The 26,386-nt window shown below is 39.7% G+C and overlaps 1 protein-coding gene across 1 annotated transcript in view; it reads right to left on the minus strand.

Moving 5' to 3' along the window:
- Window positions 1-5,302: 5,302 nt before the first annotated feature.
- GNAI1 (G protein subunit alpha i1) overlaps window positions 5,303-26,386 on the minus strand; it is a 107,564-nt gene continuing 86,480 nt past the window's right edge. The window contains exon 9 of the mRNA XM_065939773.1: window positions 5,303-7,405. Coding sequence (XP_065795845.1) covers window positions 7,215-7,405 — 191 coding nt within the window. The 3' untranslated portion in view covers window positions 5,303-7,214. The remainder of the gene's footprint in view (window positions 7,406-26,386) is intronic.

Here is a 26,386-nt window from a genome sequence, read left to right on the forward strand (position 1 = left end):
AAGGATCAAAGCTGAAATTATTTTCACAGAAAATAATGAAAATTCAAGAAGACATAACAGAAAATTCCAGGTAATATCCAATCTTCATGACGGCGTATTTGTAAGACTAGCTTTACAAAGAAATTGTACAAATATATCAATTAAGTTAAAAATGCAAAATTGTACATCTCTCTTGGAAAAGGAATTTGTTTGGGTTCTTAGTTTCTCAAGAGTCCTACTCCATGCATTTTCAGTGAGGCACTGTGCAATTCAGAAGGGTATGGTACCTTCTTTTGCTAACAGTGGCACTCGCTTTCTAAAGCAGTATTTAATAGTTAAAATCTGCTTTGGTTTATCGTCTCTGCATGGTTTGCTAACACTAGTGTCTAGTTTTTAATCATTTACAATGCATTCTTGCTTTGAACAACTATTCTTTGGCAATGGCAATGTTTCCATTCAGTACGGAACCCCAGGAAGATGGCCAGTAAGTCAGAGTTAGAGATATTTGAACTTGTATACGGTGCTCGAAAGTTATAATGTGGTAGGAAGGGATAGGCTATGCACTCCAGTATTCTTGAGCTTCCCTAGTGACGTAGGTGGTAAAGAATTTGTGTGCAGTGTGGGAGATCTGGTTTCGATCCTTGGTTTGGGAAGATTCCCTGGAGGGAGGGCATGGTAGCCCACTCCAGTATTCTTGCCTGGAGAATCCCCATGGACAGAGGAGCCTGGTGGGCTACAGTCCATGGGGTCGCAAAGAGTCAGACACAACTGAACGACTAAGCACACACAGCAGAGGGCTGTCCTAGGTCAGGCCTCCTCAGCCCTGGCCTGCATGATTACAGCAGATTCCTGCCTGTGCATATTTGGGTGTATCTGGACTTGATGAAATGTGTTTCATAACTTTTAAAGTAACTGAAAAATCCAAGTAAATAATAGAACACATCACAACAGACACCAAAGCAAAGCAGTTATTGGTTAAGGGGAAAATGCCCAGGAAACAGGCCAATGGAGTAGTAAAATATAAAACTCTTGATACAAAAACATTTTAATTATTAAGATATAGGTTTCCAAGAGCAATTACAAGAGAAAATTTTCCAAACTTTAAAATAAAATAAACATCCATATTTTTGGTTACATTAAATAATATAATAATAAAGAATAAAAATAACAGAAGTGTCCTGAAAATGAGGAAATGCATTTTTTTTCTTCTGACATTTTCCAATATCATCATCAATGTGAGACTCAGAAGTTTCACCTATAAAGATGAACTATGATATTTGTTTTGAGACATTTTATTCAAAGATAGTATCAGCAACTATTGTTTAAGCACTGATTAGGGTTTTAAAGGCACCCCCAAATTAAAGTCTTTATAGTCAAGTAGCAGTACAACTCATCAGGTGCTTACCACATGCCAGACTCACTTCTAAGTATGTAACATGCATTGTGAATTTAATGGCCTATTTATTTAATCCCTATTTTTTTCCAGACAAAAAGGAGACTGAGTGAAATTAAATAACTTGCCCCAACTTACCCAGTTAATAAGAGATAGAGCCAGGATTTGCATTCAGATAACACCAGTGCCTAGGCCCCCCCACCACTTTCAACTTTTCTCTAAAATAACACACTGAGCAATGGCAATGCTAACATCTATAATACAGATTCCATTATTAAATCCTTTACACAAGGCACCATGGGCGATTCTGTAAACAATAAATGATGCAAAAATGTCCATAACTGTTTGGGTCCTTAAGAACCTTCACATCTAATGGGTATTATCATAAATAGCTTTGATACAAGATATAAGTATATGTATTTTTAAGCTTTTATGCATTTTTGAGATATATTTGACATATAACATTATTTCGTGTGTACACTAATGAGTTTATATATATGGCAAAATAGTCAAAATAAGTCTAGTTAACATCCATCACCACACGGTTAAATTTTGTTTTCTTGTAATGAGAACTTTAAAAACTTACTCTTTGTATCCCCCAAATAGGTTACACTGTGTTTTTAACTATACTCACTATTCAGTTCAGTTCAGTCGCTCAGCCGTGTCCAACTCTTCGCGACCCAGTGAGTTACAGCACGCCAGGCCTCCCTGTCCATCACCAACTCCTGAAGTTTACTCAATCTCATGTCCATTGAGTCGGTGATGGCATCCAGCCATCTCATCCTCTGTCGTCCCCTTCTCCTCCTGCCCCCAATCCCTCCCAGCATCAGGGACTTTTCCAATGAGTCAACTCTTCACATGAGGTGGCCAAAGTATTGGAGTTTCAGCTTCAGCATCAGTTCCTCCAATGAACACCCAGGACTGATCTCCTTTAGGATGGACTGGTTGGATCTCCTTGCAGTCCAAGGGACTCTCAAGAGGCTTCTCCAACACCACAGTTCAAAAGCATCAATTTTTCGGCGCTCACCTTTCTTCACAGTCCAACTCTCACATCCATACATGACCACTGGAAAAACCATAGCCTTGACTAGACGGAACTTTGTTGGCAAAGTAATGTCTCTGCTTTTTAATATGCTATCTAGATTGGTGATAACTTTCCTTCCAAGAAGTAAACATCTTTTAATTTTATGGCTCCAATCACCATCTGCAGTGATTTTGGAGTCCCCCAAAATAAAGTCTGACACAGCTTCCACTGTTTCCCCATCTATTTTCCATGAAGTGTACATTATATCCCCATGACTTATTTCATAGCTGGAATTTTTTATTGGCTCTCTTCACCCATTTCATCCATACCCACACACCACCTCTGGCAACCACCGATCTGTTCTCTGCATCTATGAGCTGGATTTTCTTGATTCTACATATATTTGTCAGTCTCAGACTTACTTCATCTAGCATAATGTCCTCCTCAGGGTCCATCCATGTTGTTTTGGCAAGCTCTTGTTTGTTTTACGGCTGATATTCCTGTGTGTGTGTCTGTGTGTGTGTATTGCATTTTCTTTATCCATTCATCTGTGCAGACACTTAGGTGTTTCCCTATCTTGGCTGATGTAAATAGTGCTGCCTTGAAAATGGGGGTGCATGTCTTTTTGAATCAGTGTTTTCACTCTCTTTTTGGATAAATACCCTGAAGTAGAATTTCTGAATCATATGGTCATTCCACTTTTAATATCTTGGGGAACCTTCATCCTTTTTGCCATAGTGACAGCCCCAGTGTACATCCCAACGAATGGGGCACAAGGGTTCCTGATTCAACACACCCTTACAGTATTTGTTATTTCCTGTCTTTTGATAATAGTCATCCTAACAGAAGTGAAGTGATAGCTCACTGTGATTTCGATTTGTAATTCCCTGATACTTAATGATGCTGGGCAACTTACTGTGAACCTATTGGCTACCCATGTCTTTTTTTGGGGGAAAAAAAAAGTCTCTATATTCTCAGGCCATTTTAAAATCAGGGTTTTTTTTTTTTTTTTTTTTGAGTTGTATATTTGGATATTAACTATTGGATTACAAGATACGATTTGCAGTGTTTTCTCCCATCCCACAGGTTGCTGTTTCAGTTTGTTGATGGATTCCTTTCCTGTGCAGAAGCAGCTTCTTAGTTTGATGTAGTCCCACTTTTTCTGTCACCTTCTGTCAAACCTAAAAGATTATCACCAAGACCAGTGTCAAGGAGCTTATTACTGCCTCTGTCTTCTGGGAGTTTCATGGTTTCAGGTCTTAATCCACCCAGGCCCTTAATCCATTCTGGGTTTTTTTGTGTGTGTGTGTGGTATAAGATAATGATGCAGTTCCATTCTCTTGCATATTGTCCAGTTCTCCCAACATCATTTATTGAAGACGTTGCTCTTTCTTTGTTGTATATTCTTGGCTCTATTCTCATAAATTGACCATGTATGTCTGGGTTTATTTTTAGGCTCTCTATTCTTTTTCTCAGATCTATGTGCATGTTTTTATGCCAATAGAACACTGCTCTACTATAGCTTTCTAGTATAGTTAGAACAAAGTGGGATACCTCATGCTCCATAATTTCTATCTTATGTACTTTTAGTCTAAAAATATGACTCAGATAAACTCAGAAGGTGACAATGAGGGTGGGTTAAAAGAGTACTTAGACATTTCCTGGATATAAGGTAGCATTAAACAGAAGTGAAGTCAGAAGTCACAGGTTTGAAATGTTGGTCTTGGTTGTTGATTAACCTCTCTGAGACTTTTGATCTATCGCACAGTTACTGCTGCCATTTAGTAAGAACATGTGTATTTTACTAAGCATTTTTTTGGGGGGTAAAAGTCTGAACCTGAATGAATGACACAGAGTGTTGTTTTTTTAAAAGGATACTGAAATAAATGAAATGAAAGGGACTTTAGAAGCCAGAAGAGCTTTAGGAAATTGAGAAATGAGAACTGGCACTATGACTGGCTCAGTTGAGCTGCTTCCCAGTGATGGGGATGAGGGCTGATCAGACCTGAGCCTCTGGCCAGGGAGGTGAGAACTGCAATTGGCAGCCCTATGAGAACCATGCAGTTTCAAGTAGGGCAGATGGAAGACAAGATGCCAGTTGGTCTAAAAAAGAGACCACAAAAAAAAGTGCTAATAAATAAAAATAACATTAACAGACATAAAGGAACATGTCCTGTGTCCCAGGCATTGTTTTAAGCATTTGCAGGTAGGATGTAGTACAGTGCTTGAAGGAAAGCCTGGGCTACGCACAAAGCGCTGTTAGAATGTGTGGAAGGTGGCAGGGGGAGGGGATGTAGTGAAGTGGGCTCATATGATGAAGAGCATGAATGGAAGGCTAAGTAGATTTCATTTTACTGACAAATCAGAGCTAATGCACAGAAAGTAACACAGGCACAGTTCTAGATTAGGATAAGTAACCTGCACTGAAGAAAAGAGAAACTGGAAGTGGGGAATTTAATCAATAAGCCATTTTAATTGGAAGTTAAGCAAAGACCTGAATTCAGTAGATGGCAGTGGGAATGGGAAAGAGAAATAAAACAAAAACCACATGTATGGCACTGGGAAGGAGACTTGTACTCAAATAGTGGCTTATCAGAAATGGAGATGAAGGCTAAGAAGAGTTCCCAATGGCTGACAAATTACCCACTGAGGGATTATGTGAATGGTGGTTCAGTGGCCAAGAAAGAGGGTGAGAACTGGTTGACAGGGAAAATGATGATGAATTTGATTTGGGCGTACTGAGTTGGAGCAGGAAATTCCAAATGTGGCACCACATCTCATGAGAAAATTTAGGGCAGGGAAAACTCAAGCTTCAGGAATAGATGAAATTGCAAACACAAAGGCAAAGAAGAAATGAACTACAGACTGATAAATGCTAATACAAAAATAGGTATTTCACCAACAGGTTTGTAAAATTTTAAAAATTCGAATTTATTAGATTTTATTAGTAACACAATTACACAGAATAAAGTCAGGAATTCATCAATGGTGGTCACCAATATGTGCTTCTTTTGTGGCTTTTTAAACTGTTATTTCTCATCATTCAAATCGATTCACAGGACAGTTGAATTTCATACATAGCTTCATAAGATGAATACAACAGGTCTTCCATCCATAAAATTAATGAAAACATAACTTTCATGAAAGGCACATAAAGAATCTAAACTAACACATTTACTTAAAGAATTTTGATAACTTTGAATTTCTTTACATTACAAAAAAGAAAAACCCCCCAAATGAAACAGATGTAAATGTAGTTTCTGGTTACATACACACACACAAACACACACACTGCAACAAATAGACCTCAACAAAATGATAACACACAACTAAACTTAGAAACTACTTACCCACAAAGCTTACTGAAACACTAAATAACTTTTTCAAGATGAGTAAAAAAGAGAAGTAGGGTATGGAATGCTGTTCACTTCGCTGAAAACAAGGTCATAGATACTGTGAATAATTAAAACAAAAGGGACTATCAAAAGTTTAATATCTAGCGAAAATGTAATACTTGAGAATACATACAATTGCTGACTTAATTAAATACAATTACTCATTTTTCTAAGTGTAATTGCCCATTTCATTCTCAGAGATAACAGCACAGTTTAAAGAAATAATACAAACTCAAGCAAGTGGAGGAAACTTGAATAATCTCAGGGAAAAAAGTAATTTTAATATAGTGTGATAATTAAATTTGAAACTAGTTACTTACACATGTGATTTTAAAGCTTGCATTTTATCAGCAGCAGAATCTTCAGAGGTCTTTCCTGTTACCTTCCGAACAAGTAGCTGTCATGTATGGTACGTACAAGGGATTTCCCAAAGGAAATACACAAATGAATGTCTCAAAATTCATTATGCTGACTTATTTTTTACCCACAAAAATGCTCTCTCACCCACCTAAACTTAGTTATAAATAAAAATGTAGTTATTTGAAGTGTATAAAAATTAATTTGGCATCACCTTTAAGGCAATGCATGAAAACCATCCAAGTATTAAAATTCAAAGTGAAAACAAACCAACTGAATAAAAATTAAGTGTTTGTAAGTCTAAACGTATATCCTCAGAAACCTGCAATTTTACAGTTTTAAAGCAAATCTAATGTAGAATCAGATTAGCATGCACTCTTAAAAGAAAAACTGAAACGCATACAATGTTTAACTGATCCAAAGGCAGGTATAGTCATCTTCTTCAAGAACAGTTCAATAAAACACATACATTTAAAGAACAAATCATGTTATTAAAATAGTCTGTGCAATGTTTGTACAAATAACATTTATGATTACAAGTATACATATAATCAAGACAAGAGCTGCAATGTGTCCTAATATTAATCATCGTACTTAAAAATTTACAGGACAGGAACATAAATAAAGCTGTTTAGAACTGGCAAACATGACTATAGTCTGTCATTCAGTACAAAGTACTTAATATTTCTGTTATTTCCAAAGCCATCACACTAAAATTATAAGTTGCCGCTTACTAAATACCTAAAAGTAATGTGGAAAACTAAAGTCATAAATACATGTATACATACATTTGCATATTTACACATATGTAGAAGTCATCAGTACACTAGAGCCCAGCTTTAACACTGCCCTTAGTTTCACAATGTAGGGCCACCTCTCACATTTAAGAAAGGTCTTTCCATTACTTTTAGTTAAAAAAACAAAATAGAACAGCTTTGGTCAGGTCCCAGATGCACTTGCTATATACTAACTACATTCTGTGTTGCTGCAAGACTCTAGTCTAGAGAGATCCACATGTAAGTACTCATTTGGTTTGAAAATGCATTTTACCATTTACTGCCAAAACTCAGAAGAGACCACAATCTTTTAGATTATTTTTTATGATGACATCTGTTACGGCATCAAAGACAAACTGCACATTCTTGGTATCCGTGGCACATGTGAAGTGGGTGTATATTTCCTTTGTGTCCTTTCTCTTATTGAGGTCTTCAAACTGACACTGGATATATGCAGCTGCCTCTTCATATGTGTTTGAGCCTGAGAAGGGAAATGGAAAGAAAAGTAAGGTGAAGTTAAAAGGAGTATACTGCTAAGCAACATGGACCTTAAAATACAGCAATAGGTTTCATATGTATAAAATATGTAGATTCCATCATACTTGTCTTTGCCCTTTGAGAACAAGATAAACTTTAAGCGAAAAATACCCAATGTTAATCACCCTTTAATGACTGTAAGTTACACTTAAAGAAAAAAAAAAAAAAAAAAAAACCAAAAGCATGGTATTCCACGTTCTCCATGATCTTTGTTCCTGCCTCAATTTCCAGAGCCTCTTTTTGCTCTTACCCCTTATACTCTACATCCTAACATGAAACTTATACAAATAACTGATGTGGCTTGCTATAACACTTCTAGCCTATAGTGACTGATCAAGAAATGCTGGCTGAGTACTGACTGGTATATTTTTATTCAAAGTGTTGTGTTAGTCACTCAGTCTTGTCCGACTCCTTGCGACTCCAAGGACTGTAGCCTGCCAGGCTCCTCTCTGATAGAATTCTCCAGGCAAAAATATTGGAGTGGGTTGCCATTTCCTTTTCCAGGAGATTTTCCCATCCCAGGGACCGAACCCGGGTCTCCCACATTGCAGGTGGATTCTTTACTGTCTGAGCCACAAAGGAAGCCATTTTTATTCAACTTCCTATATATATTCAATACATAAACTAGCATTTATCTCTCAGTTTTTTATTCAAAAACTGTACAATGGTCTACAATGTGGTATATGGCTATGAAGTTACAAAAAAGTGAATGACAGAATGACTGCTGCTTTCATCAGATGACTGGAGACTCCTGAGTACAACATTTTGATACTTGGCATCTAATCACACGTGTACTCTGTGACCCAAAAGTTCAGGTTTTAGGTGTGTCTCTGACAGAATGCACCTTTATATGTATATATAAAGTCTGGTGAATATATTCACCAGAAGATATATAAAGACTGTTAATAGCAGAACTTCTACTTTAGGAAGCAACCCAAAAACCAGCCATTGTAGACTGGCTGATAAATTCCAACATACTCATAAAATGAGCTGCCACAGAGAAATAAGAATAAAAATACTGCTACACACAGTACTACAGATGAGTTTCAAAAACATACCATTGAACAAATGAAGGCAGACACAAAACAGTATACTATGAACAACTGATGTTGAGAAAACAAAGAAGCTTGAAAAGACTCAAAATTAATCAATGAAGATGGAAGTCATGATAATGTCACTCTGTGTGTGTGTGGGTGGAAGTCGATCACTTAAGACTGGAAAGGGGGATGACGGTTTCTGGGGACCTGGAAATGTTCTATTTCTTGACCTGAGTGTCACATGCATCAGTATTTGCACTTTTTAACATTCAGTAAGTTTCATATTTGTGCTAAGTGTGTATAATTTATTTATGTAATGTTTGTGTACTTAAGTTAAACTTCAATAAAATGTTAACTTGAAAAAAACCTGCAATAATAACACAAAATTATGTGCCTGGCCTTCAAGGTCCTTTGTTACCCAGCCTGCTTGGGAAAGCCATTCTGAAACTCTCTGTCCACATCTGAGGCTCACTCCATATCTGGAGGAAATTTATATTTAAAGTACCACTGCATTACCATAGTGCTTCCCCTTCCCTGAACTTCACTGGTTGTTTTCATAACTTGGCTACCATAAGTAACATTGCAGTGAACAGAGGGGTACATACGTCATTTCCAAAAAGTGTTGTCATTTTCTTCACATACCTAGAAGTGGAATTGCTGAATTATATGGCAGATCTACTTCTAGTTTTATGGGAAATTCATGTTGTTTTCCATGGTGGCAGCACCAATTTACAATCTCAGCAACAGGTTACAAGGGTTCCTCTTTCTCCCCATCGTTACCAACGTTTGGCATTTCTTTTCTTTATGGTAATAGCCATTCTAACAGGTGTGTGGTAAGAGCAAACCGTGGTTCTGATTTGATTTCCCTGATGATCAGTGATGTTGAGCACCTTTTCATGGACATGTTGGCCACTGGTATGTCTTTGGAAAAATGTCTATTCAGATCCTCTGCCCATTTTAAAAGTCAAATTGTGTGTTTTTGTTTCTGAGTTGTAGCTCTTTATACAGCTGGCCCTGTGGATTTGTAACCAGCAAATGGAGGACAAGCTACACCATGCCATTTTATGGAAGAGACTTCATTCACAGAAACAATAAATAATCCTAACAATTTTGAATCATAAAAGACTATAAAAGCTAAAGCAGTCTTGAAAAGGAACAACAAAGGTGGAAGCATCCACGGGTTTCTGTTACCTATGGTAGGTCCTCAAACTATTGTTTTGGTATCCCAAACTAGTATAGTGATATCCATGGGATACCACTACTGTATACCAAACTAGTGTAGTGGTATCCTATGGATACTGAGGGATAACTACACATTTTGAATCAGTTCAGTCACTCAGTCATGTCCAACTCTTTGCAACCCCATGAACTGGAGCATGCCAGGATCCTTGTCCATCACCAACTCCTGGAGGTTAACCAAATTCATGTCCGTTGAGTTGGTGATGCCATCCAACCATCTCATCCTCGGTCGTCCCCTCCTCCTCCTGCCCTCAATCTTTCCCAACATCAGGGTCTTTTCCAATGAGTTAGTGCTTCACATCAGGTGGCCAAAGAATTGGAGTTTTAATCCACTGGAGTTTCAGTGAACACTCAGGGCTGATCTCCTTCAAGACGGACTGGTTGGATCTCCTTGCAGTCCAAGGGACTCTCAACAGTCTTCTCCAACACCACAGTTCAAAAGCATCAATTCTTTGGCGCTCATCTTTCTTCACAGTCCAACTCTCACATCCATACATGACCACTGGAAAAACCATAGCCTTGACTAGAAGAACCTTTGCTGGCAAAGTAATGTCTCTGCTTTTCAATATGCTATCTAGGTTGGTCATAACTTTCCTTCTAAGGAGCAAGCGTCTTTTAATTTCATGGCTGCAGTGATTTTGGAGCCCAAAAAAACAAAGTCTGCCACTTTTTCCCTATCTTATTTGCCATGAACTGAAGGAACTGGATGCCATGATCTTAGTTTTCTGAATGTTGAGCTTTAAGCCAACTTTTTCATTCTTGTCTTACTCATCAAGAGGATCTTTAGTTCCTCTTTGCTTTCTGCCATAAGGATGGTAGCTTCTGTGTATCTGAGGTTATTGATATTTCTCCTGGCAATCTTGATTCCAGCTTGTGATTCATCCAGCCCAGCATTTCTCATGATGTACTCTGCATATAAGTTAAATAAGCAGGGTGACAATATGCAGCCTTGACATATTCCTTTTCCTATTTGGAACCAGTCTGTTGTTCCATGTCCAGTTCTAACTGTTGCTTCTTGACCTGCATATAGGTTTCTCAAGAGGTAGGTCAGGTGGTCTGGTATTCCCATCTCTTCAAGAATTTTCCACAGTTTATTGTGATCCACAATGTCAAAGGTTTGGCATAGTCAATACCAGAAACATGTTTTTCTGGAACTCTCTTGCTTTTTCAACGGTCCAGTGGATGTTGGCAATTTGATCTCTGGTTCCTCTGCCTTTTCTAAAACCAACTTGAACATCGGGAAGTTCACGGTTCACATATTGTTGAAGCCTGGCTTCGAGAATTTTAAGCATTACTATGGTAGTGTGTGAGATGAGTGAAACTGGGCAGTAGTTTGAGCAATCTTTGGCATTGCCTTTCTATCGGATTGGAATGAAAACTGACCTTTTCCAGTCCAGTCACCACTGCAAAGTTTTCCAAATTTGCTGGCATGTTGACTGCAGCACTTTCACAGCATCATCTTTGAGGATTTGAAATAGCTTAACTGGAATTCCATCACCCACACTAGCTTTGTTTGTAGTGATGCTTCCTAAGGCCCACTTGATTATACATTCTAGGATGTGTGGCTCTAGGTGAGTGATCACACCATTGTGATTATCTGGGTGGTGAAGATCTTTTTTGTACAGTTCTTCTCTGTATTCTTGCCACCCTTTCTTAATATCTTCTGCTTCTGTTAGGTCCATACCATTTCTGTCCTTTATAGAAATGCATACAATGTGCTATAGAAATGGCAGCACCACGCTGGAGTGGAGAGAGGCCGAGAGGAGATACCCACATTCAAGGTCAGGAGTGGTGGCTGCGCTTTGCTGGAGCAGCCATGAGGAGATACCCCACGTTCAAGGGCAAAGGAGAAGACCCAGCAAGATGGTAGGAGGAGCGAATTCACATTTAGAATCAAACCCCATTCCCACCAGAGATACTTAGAGGGCTCAAACAAACCTTGTGTGCACCAGGACCCCGGGACCAGGGAACCCCACAGAGACTGAGACAGAACTGAGTGTCTCCTGTGGAGGGACGGGTCAGCAGTGGTCTGCCACAGGGACAGGGGCTCTGGGAGCAGCAGACTTGGGTATGGCATAAGCCCTTATGGAGGCAATTGCCATTAACTCCACCACAGAGCTGCCAGAACTTACACAGGACTGGGAAATAGACTCTTGGAGGGCACAAACAGAACCTTGTGCACCAGGACTCAAGAGAAAGGAGCAGTGACCCCACAAGAGACTGACCCAGACTTGCGTGGGAGTGTCCAGGAGTCTCCAGTGGAGGCGTAGGTCGGTGGTGGCCTGCTGCAAGGTTGGGGGCAGTGAGGGTAGCAGTAAATGCATGGGATGTTTTGAAGGAGGTTACCATTATCTTACAAATAGCTGTGAAAAGAAGAGAAGTGAAAAGCAAAAGAGAAAAGGAAAGATATTCCCATTTGAATGCAGAGTTCCAAAGAATAGCAAGGAGAGATAAGAAAGCCTTCCTCAGAGATCAATGCAAAGAAATAAGAGGAAAACAACAGAATGGGAAAATTAGAGAAAATTAGAGATACCAAGGGAACATTTCATGCAAAGATGGGTTCGCTAAAGGACAGAAATGGTATGGACCTAACAGAAGCAGAAGAGATTAAGAAGAGGTGGCAAGAATACACAGAACTGTACAAAAAAGATCATCATGACCCAGATAATCATGATGGTGTGATCACTCACCTAGAGCCAGACAGCCTGGAATGTGAAGTCAAGTGGGCCTTAGAAAGCATCACTACGAACAAAGCTAGTGGAGGTGACGGAATTCCAGCTGAGCTATTTCAAATCCTGAGAGATGATGCTGTGAAAGTGCTGCACTCAATATGCCAGCAAATTTGGAAAACTCAGCAGTGGCCACAGGACTGGAAAAGGTCAGTTTTCATTCCAATCCCAAAGAAAGGCAATCCCAAAGAATACTCAAACTATCGCCCAGTTCCACTCATCTCATATGCTAGTAAAGTAATGCTTAAAATTCTCCAAGCCAGGCTTCAGCAATACATTAACTGTGAACTTCCAGACATCCAAGCTGGTTTTAGAAAAGGCAGAGGAACCAGAGATCAAATTGCCAACATCTGCTGGATCATTGAAAAAGCAAGAGAGTTCCAGAAAAACATCCATTTCTGCTTTACTGACTATGCCAAAGCCTTTGACTGTGTGGATCACAATAAACTGTGGAAAATTCTTAAAGAGATGGGAATACCAGACCACCTGACCTGACTCTTGAGAAACCTATATGCAGGTCAAGAAGCAACAGTTAGAACTGGACATGGAACAAAAGACTGGTTCTAAATAGGGAAAGGAGTATGTCCATGTACAAGACAATATACAGGACTGTATATTGTCACCCTGCTTATTTAACTTATATGCAGAGTACATCATGAGAAACGCTGGGCTGGATGAATCACAGGCTGGAATCAAGATTGCCGGGAGAAATACCAATAACCTCAGATATGCAGATGACACCACCCTTATGGCAGAAAGTGAAGAGAAATTAAAAAGCCTCTTGATGAAAGTGAAAGAGAAGAGTGAAAAAGTTGGCTTAAAGCTCAATATTCAGAACTAAGATCATGGCATCTGGTCCCATCACTTCATGGGAAATAGATGGGGACACAGTGTCCAACTTTATATTTTTGGGCTCCAAAATCACTGCAGATGATGACTGCAGCCATGAAATTAAAAGACACTTACTCCTTGGAAGGAAAATTTTGACCAACCTAGATTAGCATATTAAAAAGCAGACACATTACTTTGCCAACAAAGGTCCATCTGCTCAAGGCTATGGTTTTTCCAGTGGTCATGTATGGATGTGAGAGTTGGACTGTGAAGAAAGCTGAGTGCCAAAGAATTGATGCTTTTGAACTGTGGTGTTGGAGAAGTCTCTTGAGAGTCCCTTGGACTGCAAGGAGATCCAACCAGTCCATCCTAAAGGAGATCAGTCCTGGGTGTTCATTGGAAGGACTGATGCTGAAGCTTAAACTCCAATACTTTGGCCAACTCATGCAAAGAGCTGACTCACTGGAAAAGACCCTGATGCTGGGATGGATTGGGGGCAGGAGGAGAAGGGGACAACAGAGGATGAGATGCCTGGATGGCATCACTGACTCTATGGATATGAGTTTGAGTAAACTCCGGGAGTTGGTGATGGACAGGGAGGCTTCGCGTTCTGCAATTAATGGGGTCAAAGAGTCGGACACGACTGAGCTGAACTGACCATTATCTTCATTACCTCCAACATAGTTTGGCCCCAGGTAAATAGCAGGAAAGGAACATAGCACCATGCAACAACAGAAAATTGGATTAAAGGTTTACTGAGCATGGCCCCGCCCACCAGAACAAGACCCAGTTTCCCCCTCAGTTAGCCTCTTCCACCAGGAAGCTTCCATAAGCCTCTAATCCTTCTCCATCAGAGGACAGACTGACTGAAAACCACAATCACAGAAAATTAACCAATCTAATCACATGGACCACAGCCTTGTCTAACTCAATGAACATATGAGCCATGCCGTGTAGGGCCACCCAAGACAAAGGGGTCACAGTGGAGAGCTCTGACAAAATGTGGTCCACTGGAGAAAGGAATGGCAACCCACTTCAGTATTCTTGCCTTGAGAACCCCATGAACAGTAATGAAAAGGCAAAAAGACAGGACACTGAAAGATGAACTCCCCAGGTTGGTAGGTGCCCAATATGCTACTGGAGATCAGTGGAGAGATAACTCCAGCTAGAATGAAGAAAAAATGAAGACAACAGAGCCAAAGCAAAAACAACACCCAGTTGTGGATTTGGCTGGTGATGAAAGTAAGGTCCAATGCTGTAAAGAGTAATATTGCATAGGAACCTGGAATGTTAGGTCCATGAATCAAGGCAAATTGGAAGTGGTCAAACAGGAGATGGCAAGAGTGATCGTCGACATTTTAGAAATTAGCAAACTAACATGGCCTGGAATGGGTGAATTTAACTCAGATGACCATTATATCCACTACTGTGGGCAAGAATCCCTTAGAAGAAATGGAGTAGCCCTCATAGTCAACAAAAGACTCCACAATGCAGTACTTGGATGGAATCTCAAAAACGACAAAATGATCTCTGTTCATTTCCAAGGCAAACCATTCAATATCACTGTAATTCAAGTCTGTGCCCCGACCAGTAATGCTGAAGAAGCTAAACAGTTCTATGAAGACCTACAAGACCTTTTAGAACTAACACACCAAAAAAAAAGGTGTCCTTTTCATTCTAGGGGACTGGAATGCAAAAGTAGGAAGTCAAGAAATACCTGGAGTAACAGGCAGATTTGGCCTTCAAATACAGAACAAAGCAGGGCAAAGGCTAATAGACTTTTGCCAAAAGAATGCACTGGTCATAGCAAACACCCTCTTCCAACAACACAAGAGAAGACTTTACCATGGACATCACCAGATGGTCAACAGCAAAATCAGATTGATTATATTCTTTACAGCCAAAGGTGGAGAAGCTCTATATAGTCAGCAAAAACAATACCAGGAGCTAACTGTGGTTCAGATCATGAACTCCTTAGTGACAAATTCAGACTTAAATTGAAGAAAGTAGGGAAAACCACTAGACCATTCAAGTATGACCTAAATCAAATCCTGTACAATTATACAGTGAGAAATAGATTTAAGGGACTAGATCTGATAGAGTGCCTGATGAAGTATGGATGGAAGTTTGTGACACTGTACAGGAGTCAGTGATCAAGATTACTCCCAGGAAAAAGAAATGCAGAAAAGCAAAACGGCTATCTGAGGAGTCCGTACAAATAACTGAAAAGAAGAGAAGTGAAAAGCAAAGGAGAAAGGGAAGATATACCCATCTGAATGCAGTTCCAAAGAATAGTCAGGAAAGATAAGAAAGCCTTCCTCAGTGATCAGTGCAAAGAAATCGAGGAAAACAACAGAATGGAAAGACTAGAGATCTCTTCAAGAAAATTAGAGATACCAAGGGAATATTTCATGCAAAGATGGGCTCAATAAAGGACATTTTGAATGTTAACCCCTAAACAGATAAATGGTTTGCAAATATTTTCTCCCATTCCTTTGGCTGCAGTTTTATTTTGCTGATGATTTTCTTTGCCATGCAGAAGCTTTTTAGTTTGATGTAGTCCCACTTGTCTATTTTTGCTTTTGGTGTCAAACCTAAAAATTAGGCAAGACGGATGCCCAGCTTACTACCTATGTTTTCTTCTAGGAGTTTGATCATTTCTTATGCTCAAATCTTTAATCTATTTGGGTTTATCTTTGTGTATGGTAGAGAAAGCAGTCCAGTTTCATTCTTAGGAAAACTGAACAGCCACATGCTAACATTTATTGAAGAGACTGTTCTTTCCCCATTGTATATTCTTGAGTTCTGTCATAAATTACTTGATCATGTATTCATGGTTTACTTCTGGGCTCTCTATTCTGTTCCTTAGATCTGTTTTTAATGCCAACATCACACTTGTTTTTATTATTCTAGCTGTTGGAAACCAGGAAGAAGAGTGCTTCCACCTTTGTTGTTCCTTTTAAAGACTGCTTTAGTTTTTGGAATATTTTATGACTTAAAATTGTTAGGATTATTTATTCTTTCTGTGAAAACTGCAATTAGAATTTTGATAATGATTACATTGAGTCTTTTAGACAACTGTAGGTAGCATGGACCATTCTAACTGTATTGTTCTAATCGGGCGTGGAATGTCTTCCCATTTATTTGTTATCTCCTTCAATTTCTTTCATCTGTGTTTTAGTTTTCAGCATACACGTCTTTAAATTTATTCCTAGAAATTCTGTTTTTAATGCAACTATAAATCTGACTTTTAATTTTTCTTATAGTTCACTACTACTAAGATTTTTATGTACTGATTTGTATCCTGCAGTTTCACTAAATTCATTGACTATGATTCTTAACAGTTTTCTTGTGAGTCCTGTAAGATTTTCTATATTTAATACTATGTCTTCTGTGAATACTTACAGATCTTCTTGGTTTCTGATTTGGATGCCTTTATTTTTGTGCGTGTGTGTGTGTGTGTGTGAAGTTGCTCAGTTGTGTCCAACTCTTTGTGACGCTATGGACTGTAGCCTACCAGGCTCCTCCGACCATTGGACTTTCCAGACAAGTACTGGAGTGGATTGCCATTTCCTTCTCTAGGACTTGTAATACTATGTTGAACAAAAGTGGTGACGGTGGGAAACCTTGTCTTACTCCCTATCTTAGAAAAAAAGCTTTCAGCTTCTCACAGTTGAGTATGGTATTAGCTACAGAACTGTCACATGGCCTTTATTGCATTGAGGTACATTCCCCCTGCACCTTTCTGTTGAGTTTTTATCCCCTAAATGGATGTTGAATTTAAAGATGCTTTTTTGGTTGTTGTCGTTGGATCTGTTGATTATTTCTTAGGTGGTGTCACATTAACTCATTTGCAGGTATTGAACTATCATTGCATTCCAGGAATAAATCCCATTCACTAATGGTGTATGATCTTTTTAATGTACTGCCCAATTCAGTTTGCTAATATTTTGTAGAAGATTTTTACATTTATGTTTATCAGAGATATTTGGCCTGTAATTGAAAAAGCAAGAGTTCCAGAAAAACATCTACTTCTGCTTTATTGACTATGAAAAAGCCTTCGACTGTGTGGATCACAATAAACTGTGGAAAATTCTTGAAGAGATGGGAATACCAGATCACCTGACCTACCTCATGAGAAATCTGTATGCAGGTCAGGAAGCAACAGTTAGAACTGGACATGGAACAACAGACTGCTTCCAAACAGGAAAAGGAGTACGTCAAGGCTGTATATTGTCATGTTGCTTACTTAACATGGCTGGAAGAAGCACAAGCTGGAATCATGATTGCTGGGAGAAATATCAATAACCTCAGATATGCAGATGGCACCACCCTTATGGCAGAAAGTGAAGAACTAAAGAGCCTCTTGATGAAAGTGAAAGAGGAGAGTGAAAAAGTTGGCTTAAAAAGTTCAACATTTCAGAAAACTAAGATCATGGCATCCAGTCCCATCATTTCATGGCAAATAGCTAGGAGAAACAGTGGAAACAATGGATGACTTTATTTTTGGGGGCTCCAAAATCACTGCAGATGGTGACTGCAGCCATGAAATTAAAAGACGCTTACTCCTTGGAAGGAAAGTTATGACCAACCTAGACAGCATATTAAAAAGCAGAGACATTATTTTGTCAGCAAAGGTCCATCTAATCAAGGCTATGGTTTTTCTAGTAGTCATGTATGGATGTGAGAGTTGGACTGTAAAGAAGGCTGAGCGCCAAAGAATTGATGCTTTTGAACTGTGGTGTTGGAGAAGACTCTTGAGAGCCCCTTGGACTGCAAGGAGATCCAATCAGTCCATCCTAAAGGAAATCAGTCCTGAGTGTTCATTGTAAGGACTGATGTTAAAGCTGAAACTCCAATACTTTGTCCACCTGATGTGAAGAGCTGACTCATTGGAAAATACCCTGATGCTGGGAGAGATTAAAGGCAGGAGGAGAAGGGGATAACAGAGGATGAGATGGTCGGATGGCATCACTGACTCAACTGAGGTGAGTCTGAGCAGACTACGGAAGTTGGTGATGGATAGGGAGGCCTGGCGTACTGTGGTCCACGGGGTTGCAAGAGTTGAACATGACAGCAACAGAACTGAATTTTCTTGTGAATTATTTGCCTGGTTTAGGTAACAGGAAATGCTAGCCTGGTAAAATGAGTGATGGAAGAGGAGAGAATGCCTCCAATTTTGGAAGAGTTAGAGAAGAAATATTAGCAGTGCTTCTCAGAGTGTTTGGTAGAATTCACCAGTAAGGCCATCTGGTTATGAACTTTTGTTTACTGGGAGGTTTTTGATTACTGATTGAACTCTTTACTAATCAGTCTATTCAGATTTTCTATTTCTTAATGATTCAAACTTGGTTGGTTGATTATAGGAAATTTTCTCTAGGTTGTCAAAATAAGTTTACATTTTATCTGAAGTCAATTGCAGACAGCCATATACTCTACAAATTAAATTTTAGTTTATTAAATCATAATAAGGTTGGTACACTGAAATATAAAGGAATAAAAATGTCCTATTGATTCACAGAAGCTAATGCAACCTCTAAATTAAAAATATGTTTTGAGAAAATAGCTTGTCCTGTGTGCGTTCCTCAATCTACTGTATATATTCCAGGTAGCTAGTTACATTACTTAATCCCCAGAACTACAAGATACATGAATGAACTGGTAAGTACAGTATTAAACCTGATTTTAAGTTTTGGCAAAGAATGACTGAGGGAAGGAGTGCTGGAAGATGACATTAGTTTCTAACGTAATAGAATTGTCTTGAATAAAGGTTTATTACAGATGATATAACCTGGCTCAACACCTGAGAATGGGAGGCTGATGATATAATTTAAAGGGAGATAAAGGTGATTTAAAAAAAAAAAAAGATAGTGTGAGTTCAATTTGAGTCTCAGGTGCTAAAAAACACAGATATGCTCAGTAAGCAGTTGGAAATGCAAGCCTAAGTCTCCACAGAGAAATTAGAGTTGACAACAGAATTTATCATGCTGAGAATAAATATGCCTATGAAAGAAGAGAATGCTGGAAGATTATAAGACTGCAGAGGGAATTTGGTGAAATGCCAACATACAGATAAAAAGAGGAGAAGACAGGAGCAGAGAGAGGTAGGAGATAAACCAAGTGAGTTTGCAGGCTACATGTCTTCTTCTATAGCAAACAGTATAGAACAGGAATTAAGAATTGAAGGTGCATCAGAGAATCTGAATCAGGTGAATCAAGAATTCTATAATACTCTTTGCTAAAAGAATCTTAGATCTGTGATTACTACTAACTTTAAAAAAATGTATACCTGGCCAAAAAAAAAAAAAAAAAAAAGGAGCTAACAAGTATGTTCTTGCTGGCTCTAAAATCTCTGTAGGTATGTAATATTTGAGGAGTGATTTGGGTTCTCTGGGACTTTCCCTAGTGGCTAAGACAGTAAAGAATCTGCCTGTGATGCAGGAGACACAGTTCAACCTCTGGGTCAGGAAGATCCCCTGGAGAAGTGGATGGCTACCCACTCCAGTATTCTTGTCTGGAGAATCCCATGGACAGAGGAGCCTGGTGGGCTACAGTCCATGGGATCACAAAAGAGACACAACCGAGTGACTAACACTTTTACTTTATCACTTGGGTCCTCTGACATTAACACAAAAGGGCTACTTTACAATGCTGCTGTTTAGTCTGTAAGTCGTGTCTGACTCTCGCGACCCCATGGACTGTAACCTTCCAGACTCCTCTGTCTGTGGGATTTCCCAGGCGAAAATACTGGAGTGGGTTGCCACTTCCTCTCCAGGGGATCTTCCCAACCCAGGGATTAAACCCACATCTCCTGGATTTGCAGGCAGATTCTTTACTGCTGAGCCACCAGGGAAGCCCTTACTTCACTAAAGAAAATGACAGTGACCTTAAAGAAAAAGTAAAGGCAAAACTGAATTGCCTTGATTCTAGATATCTTCAATCTTGGAATCAGAACTATTAATAATTCTATCCCCAATAAAGCACTAAAAATATTTGAGTAAGGTGACTTAGGATACTAAGACTTTCAAAAATTAAACTAAAGTCAAGTCAATTCTGTGAAATTATTTTGAATTTAAGTATAACTCTGTGGGCTTTCCTTGTGGCTTAGCTGGTAAAGAATCCACCTGCAATGTGGGAAACTTAGCATTTGATCCCTGGGTTGGGAAGATCCCCTGGAGAAGGGAAAGGCTACCCTGCATCTTCAGAAATCTGTATACATGTCAGGAAGCAACAGTTAGAACTGGACATGGAACAACAGACTGGTTCCAAATAGGAAAAGGATTAAGTCAAGGCTATATATTGTCACCCTGCTTATTTAACTTATATGCAGAGTACATCATGAGAAACGCTGGGCTGGAAGAAGTACAAGCTGGAATTAAGATTTCCAGGAGAAATATTAATAACCTCAGATATGCAGATGACACCACCCTTATGCGAGAAAGCGAAGAAGAACTAAAGAGTCTCTTGATGAAAGTGAAACAGGAGAGTGAAAAAGTTGACTTAAAACTCAACATTCAGAAAACTAAGATCATGGCATTAGGTCCCATCACTTCATGGCAAACAGATGGGGAAACAGTGACAAACTTTATTTTGGGGGGTTCCAAAATCACTGCAGATGGTGACTGCAGCCATGAAATCAAAAGATGCTTACTCCTTGGAAGAAAAGTTATGACCAACCTAGACAACATATTAAAAAACAGAGACATTATTTTGCCAACAAAGGTCCATCTAGTCAAGGCTATGGTTTTTCCAGTGGTCATGTATGGATGTGAGAGTTGGACTATAAAGAAAGCTGAGCACCAAAGAATTGATGCTTTTGAACTGTGGCAGTGTTGGAAAAGACACTTGAGAGTCCCCTGGAGTGCAAGGAGATCCAACCAGTCAATCCTAAAGGAAATCAGTCCTTAATATTCATTGGAAGGACTGATGTTGTATCTGAAACTCCAATACTTTGGCAACCTGATGCAAAGAACTGACTCATTTGAAAAGACCCAGATGGTGGTTGGATGCCTTCACCAACTCAATGGACATGAGTTTGAGTAAACTCTGGGAATTGGTGATGGACAGGGAGGCTTGGCGTGCCGCAGTCCATGGGGTCACAAAGGGTTGGACATGATTGAGTGACTAAAGTGATAACTCTATGATCCACAAAAAGGGCTGTAGTAAAAAGCAGTAGGATCACACTGACTGAAGAACCCTCTGCTTTGCCTCCAGTGAGAATATAATTAAATGGGGGAGGAGCCAAGATGGCGGAGGAATAGGATGGGGAGACGACTTTCTCCCCTATAAATTCATCAAAAGAACAATTGAACGCAGAGCAAACTTCACAAAACAACTTCTGATTGCTAGCTGAGGACATCAGGCACCCAGAAAAGCAGCCCATTATCTTTGAAAGGAGGTAGGACAAAATATAAAAGATAGAAAGACAAAAGAGCTAGGGATGGAGACCCATCTCGGGAAGGGAGTCTTAATGGAGGAAGTTTCCAAACACCAGGAAACCCTCGCACTGGCGGGTCTGGGGGAAGTTTTCGAATCTCAGAGGGCAACCTAACTGGGAGGAAAAATAAATAAAACCCACAGATTACGTGCCTAAAAGCAACTCCCAGCAGAAAAGTACCCCAGACGCCCTCATCCACCACCAGCAAGCGGGGGCAGATCGGAGAGGAGCAGGCGGCATTGCTTAGGGCAAGGTCCGGGCCTGAGTGCCCTGACGGCAATTGGAGGAAGCTTTTGTGAGATACCAACTTAAACTGTGGGATAGCAAAAGAGAGAAAATTAACCGGCCGAACACACTGCCGGCCGTTCGCAGAACACAGGGACTGAGCAAGTCCAGAAAAGAGTTCGCAGGCTGCGAACCGGCCCAGCCCCGCCGGAGGCAGGGGAGAGGGGAAAGGGGCAAACTCAGCCCCAAAGATGGCATCCCCTACCACATTGCAAACAGGCCTCCAGTTTCTAGCCAAAGACTTCCTGAGATTCTGGATGGTCGACATCCACTGGGAGGGTCGCGGCTAAACACAAGGTGCACGCACCGCGTGGGCGGAAACAGGCGGGGGCCGCGGAGGGGAGAAGGCGCACCGCACCGGGGAGAGTGCGCCCGGCAAGCTCCTGGCTGCCTGAGCTGCTCAGCCGGGGAAGGCACAAAACCCAGGTGCAACCGAGTCCGCGCTTTTGTGGAGAACCCGAAAACTGGAACCATACGCAACGCAGGGCCCGCTCCATATAGAGCAGCCGGGAGCCTGAGCAGTGTAGACGGGAAAGCACACACCCGTGAGCGGGGCAAACCCAGTGTGGCAGGAACACTGTGAGTGCTCCCCACACACAGAGATATCTGCCTGCAGCGCCCCTCCCTCCCCGCAGTGCTACGGAACTATCAACCTGAATAAGAGACCACCTCCACCCGCCTGTGTCAGGGCGGAAATTGGGCACTGAAGAGACCGGCAATCAGAAGCCAAATAAACAAAGGGAAACGCTGCAGAAGGGACCAGTGCAACAGATTAAAATCCCTGTAGATAACACCAACTACACCGGAAGGGGCCTATAGGTATCGAGAAGTGTAAGCTGGAACGAGGAGCTATCTGAAACTGAACCGAACCCACACTGACCACAACAGCTCCAGAGAAATTCCTAGATATATTTTTACCTTTTTATTTTTTTTTAATTAAAAATTTTTTTTCCTATTTTTTCTCTTTTATTGTCTTTTAAAATTCCCTATTACTCCCCCATTACTCCTTAACTTTCATTTCATATATTTTTATGATTTTTTTAATTAGGAAAAATAAATTTTTTTTCTTTTCTTTTTTTTCTTTTTCTCTTATTTTCTTTTAAAGTCCTCTACTACTCCTCTACTACTCCTTAATTCTCATTTTCATTTCACTATAACCTTGCAAAAAAAAAAAAGAAGCCCTATTTTTAAACCGAACTTCATATATATTTCTAAAATTTTTTGTTTTTGTTTTCAATATTGTATTTTTACGAGTCTAACCTCTACTCTAGATTTTTAACCTTTCTTTTTCAATATGAGATATAAATTTTGGACATTTAAGAATCCAATATTCAGTTCCCATTTTTATTGAGGAGTGTGTTGATTATTCTCTCCCACTTTTGACTCTCCGCTTTCTACCTCAGAACACCTCTACTTCCTCCTTTCCCCTTCTCTTCCCAATCCAATTCTGTGAATCTTTGTGGGTGTCTGGGCTACCGAGAACACTTTGGGAACAGACAAATGCATAGATCTGTCTCTCTCCTCTTGACTCCACCTTTTTCTCCTCCTGCTCATCTCTATCTCCCTCCTCCCTCTCCTCTTCTTCATGTAACTCTGTGAACCTCTCTGGGAGTCCCTAACGGGGGAGAATCTTTTCGCCATTAACCTAGAAGTTTTATTATCAGTGCTGTATAGTTGGAGAAGTCTTGAGACTACTGGAAGAATGAAACTGAAATCCAGAGGCAGGAGATTTAAGCCCAAAACCTCAGAACACCAGAAAACTCCTGACTACATGGATCTTTAAGTAATAAGTGACCATCCAAAAGCCTCGATACCTACGCTGAAACCAACCACCACCCAAGAGCCAGTAACTTTCAGAGCAAGACATACCACGCAAATTCCCCAGCAGCGCAGGAACATAGCCCTGATCGTCAACATACAGGCTGCCCAAAGTCACACCTAACACATAGACCCATCTCAAAACTCATTACTGGACACTACATTCACTCCAGAGAGAAGAAATCCAGTTCCACGCACCAGAACACCGACGCAAGTTTCCCTAACCAGGAAACCTTGACAAGCCAATCGTCCAACCCCACCCACTGGGTGAAACCTCCACAATAAAAAGGAACCACAGACCTCTAAAATACAGAAAGCCCACTCCAGACACAGCAATCTAAACAAGATGAAAAGGCAGAGAAACACCCAACAGGTAAAGGAACATGAAAAATGCCCACCAAGTCAAACAAAAGAGGAGGAGATAGGGAATCTACCTGAAAAAGAATTTAGAATAATGATAATAAAAATGATCCAAAATCTTGAAAACAAAATGGAGTTACAGATAAATAGTCTGGAGACAAAGATTGAGAAGATGCAAGAAATGTTTAATAAAGACCTAGAAGTAATAAAGAGTCAATTAAAAATGAGTAATGCAATAAATGAGATCAAAAACACTCTGGAGGGAACCACGAGTAGAGTAACGGAGACAGAAGATAGGATAAGTGAGGTAGAAGATAAAACGGTGGAAATAAATGAAGCAGAGAGGAAAAAAGAAAAAAGAATCAAAAGAAATGAGGACAACCTCAGGGACCTCTGGGACAATGTGAAACACCCCCACATTCGAATCACAGGAGTCCCAGAAGAAGAAGACAAAAAGAAAGGCCATGAGAAAATACTCGAGGAGATAATAGCTGAAAACTTCCCTAAAATGGGGAAGGAAATAGCCACCCAAGTCCAAGAAACCCAGAGAGTCCCAAAAAGGATAAACCCAAGGCGAAACACCCAAAGTCATATATTAATCAAATTAACAAAGATCAAACACAAAGAACAAATATTAAAAGCAGCAAGGTAGAAACAACAAATAACACACAAGGGGATTCCCATAAGGATAACAGGTGATCCATCAATAGAAACCCTCCAGGCCAGAAGGGAATGGCAGCACATACTTAAAGTAGTGAAAGAGAATAACCTACAACCTAGATTACTGTACCCAGCAAGGATCTCATTCAGATATGAAGGAGAATTCAAAAACTTTACAGACAAGCAAAAGCTGAGAGAATTCAGCACCACCAAACCAGCTCTTCAACAAATGCTAAAGGATATTCTCTAGACAGGAAACACAGGGTTGTATAAATGTGAACCCAAAACAACAAAATAAATGGCAACGGGACCATACCTATCAATAATTACCTTAAATGTAAATGGGTTGAATGCCCCAACCAAAAGACAAAGATTGGCTGAATGGATACAAAAACAAGACCCCTATATATGCTGTCTACAAGAGACCCACCTCAAAACAAGGGACACATACAGACTAAAAGTGAAGGGCTGGAAAAAAATATTTCACGCAAATGGAGACCAAAAGAAAGCAGGAGTCGCAATACTCATATCAGATAAAATAGACTTTCAAATAAAGGCTGTGAAAAGAGACAAAGAAGGACACTACATAATGATCAAAGGATCAATCCAAGAAGGAGATATAACAACTATAAACATATATGCACCCAACATAGGAGCACTGCAATATGTAAGGCAAATGCTAATGAGTATGAAAGAGGAAATTAACAGTAACACAATAATAGTGGGAGACTTTAATACCCCACTCATAACTATAGATAGATCAACTAAACAGAAAATTAACAAGGAAACACAAACCTTAAATGACACAATGGACCAGCTAGACCTAATTGATATCTATAGGACATTTCACCCCAAAACAATCAACTTCACCTTTTTCTCACGTGCACACGGAACCTTCTGCAGAATAGATCACATTCTGGGCCATAAATCTAGTCTTGGTAAATTCAAAAAAATTGAAATCATTCCAGTCATCTTTTCTGACCACAGTGCAGTAAGATTAGATCTCAATTACAAGAAAAAAAATTATTAAAAATTCAAACATATGGAGGCTAAATAACATGCTTCTGAATAACCAACAAATCATAGAAGAAATCAAAAAAGAAATCAACATATGCATAGAAATGAATGAAAATGAAAACACAACCACCCAAAACCTATGGGACACTGTAAAAGCAGTGCTAAGGGGAAGGTTCATAGCATTACAGGCTTACCTCAAGAAACAAGAAAAAAGTCAACTAAATAACCTAACTCTACACCTGAAGCAACTAGAGAAGGAAGAAATGAAGAACCCCAGGGTTAGCAGAAGGAAAGAAATCTTAAACATTAGGGCAGAAATAAATGCAAAAGAAACTAAAGAGACCATAGCAAAAATCAACAAAGCTAAAAGCTGGTATTTTGAAAAAATAAACAAAATTGACAAACCATTAGCAAGACTCATTAAGAAACAAAGAGAGAAGAACCAAATTAACAAAATTAGAAATGAACATGGAGAGATCACAATAGACAACACTGAAATACAAAGGATCATA

Source organism: Muntiacus reevesi, chromosome 6 (genome assembly GCF_963930625.1).
Source record: "Muntiacus reevesi chromosome 6, mMunRee1.1, whole genome shotgun sequence".
Taxonomy (NCBI): domain Eukaryota; kingdom Metazoa; phylum Chordata; class Mammalia; order Artiodactyla; family Cervidae; genus Muntiacus; species Muntiacus reevesi.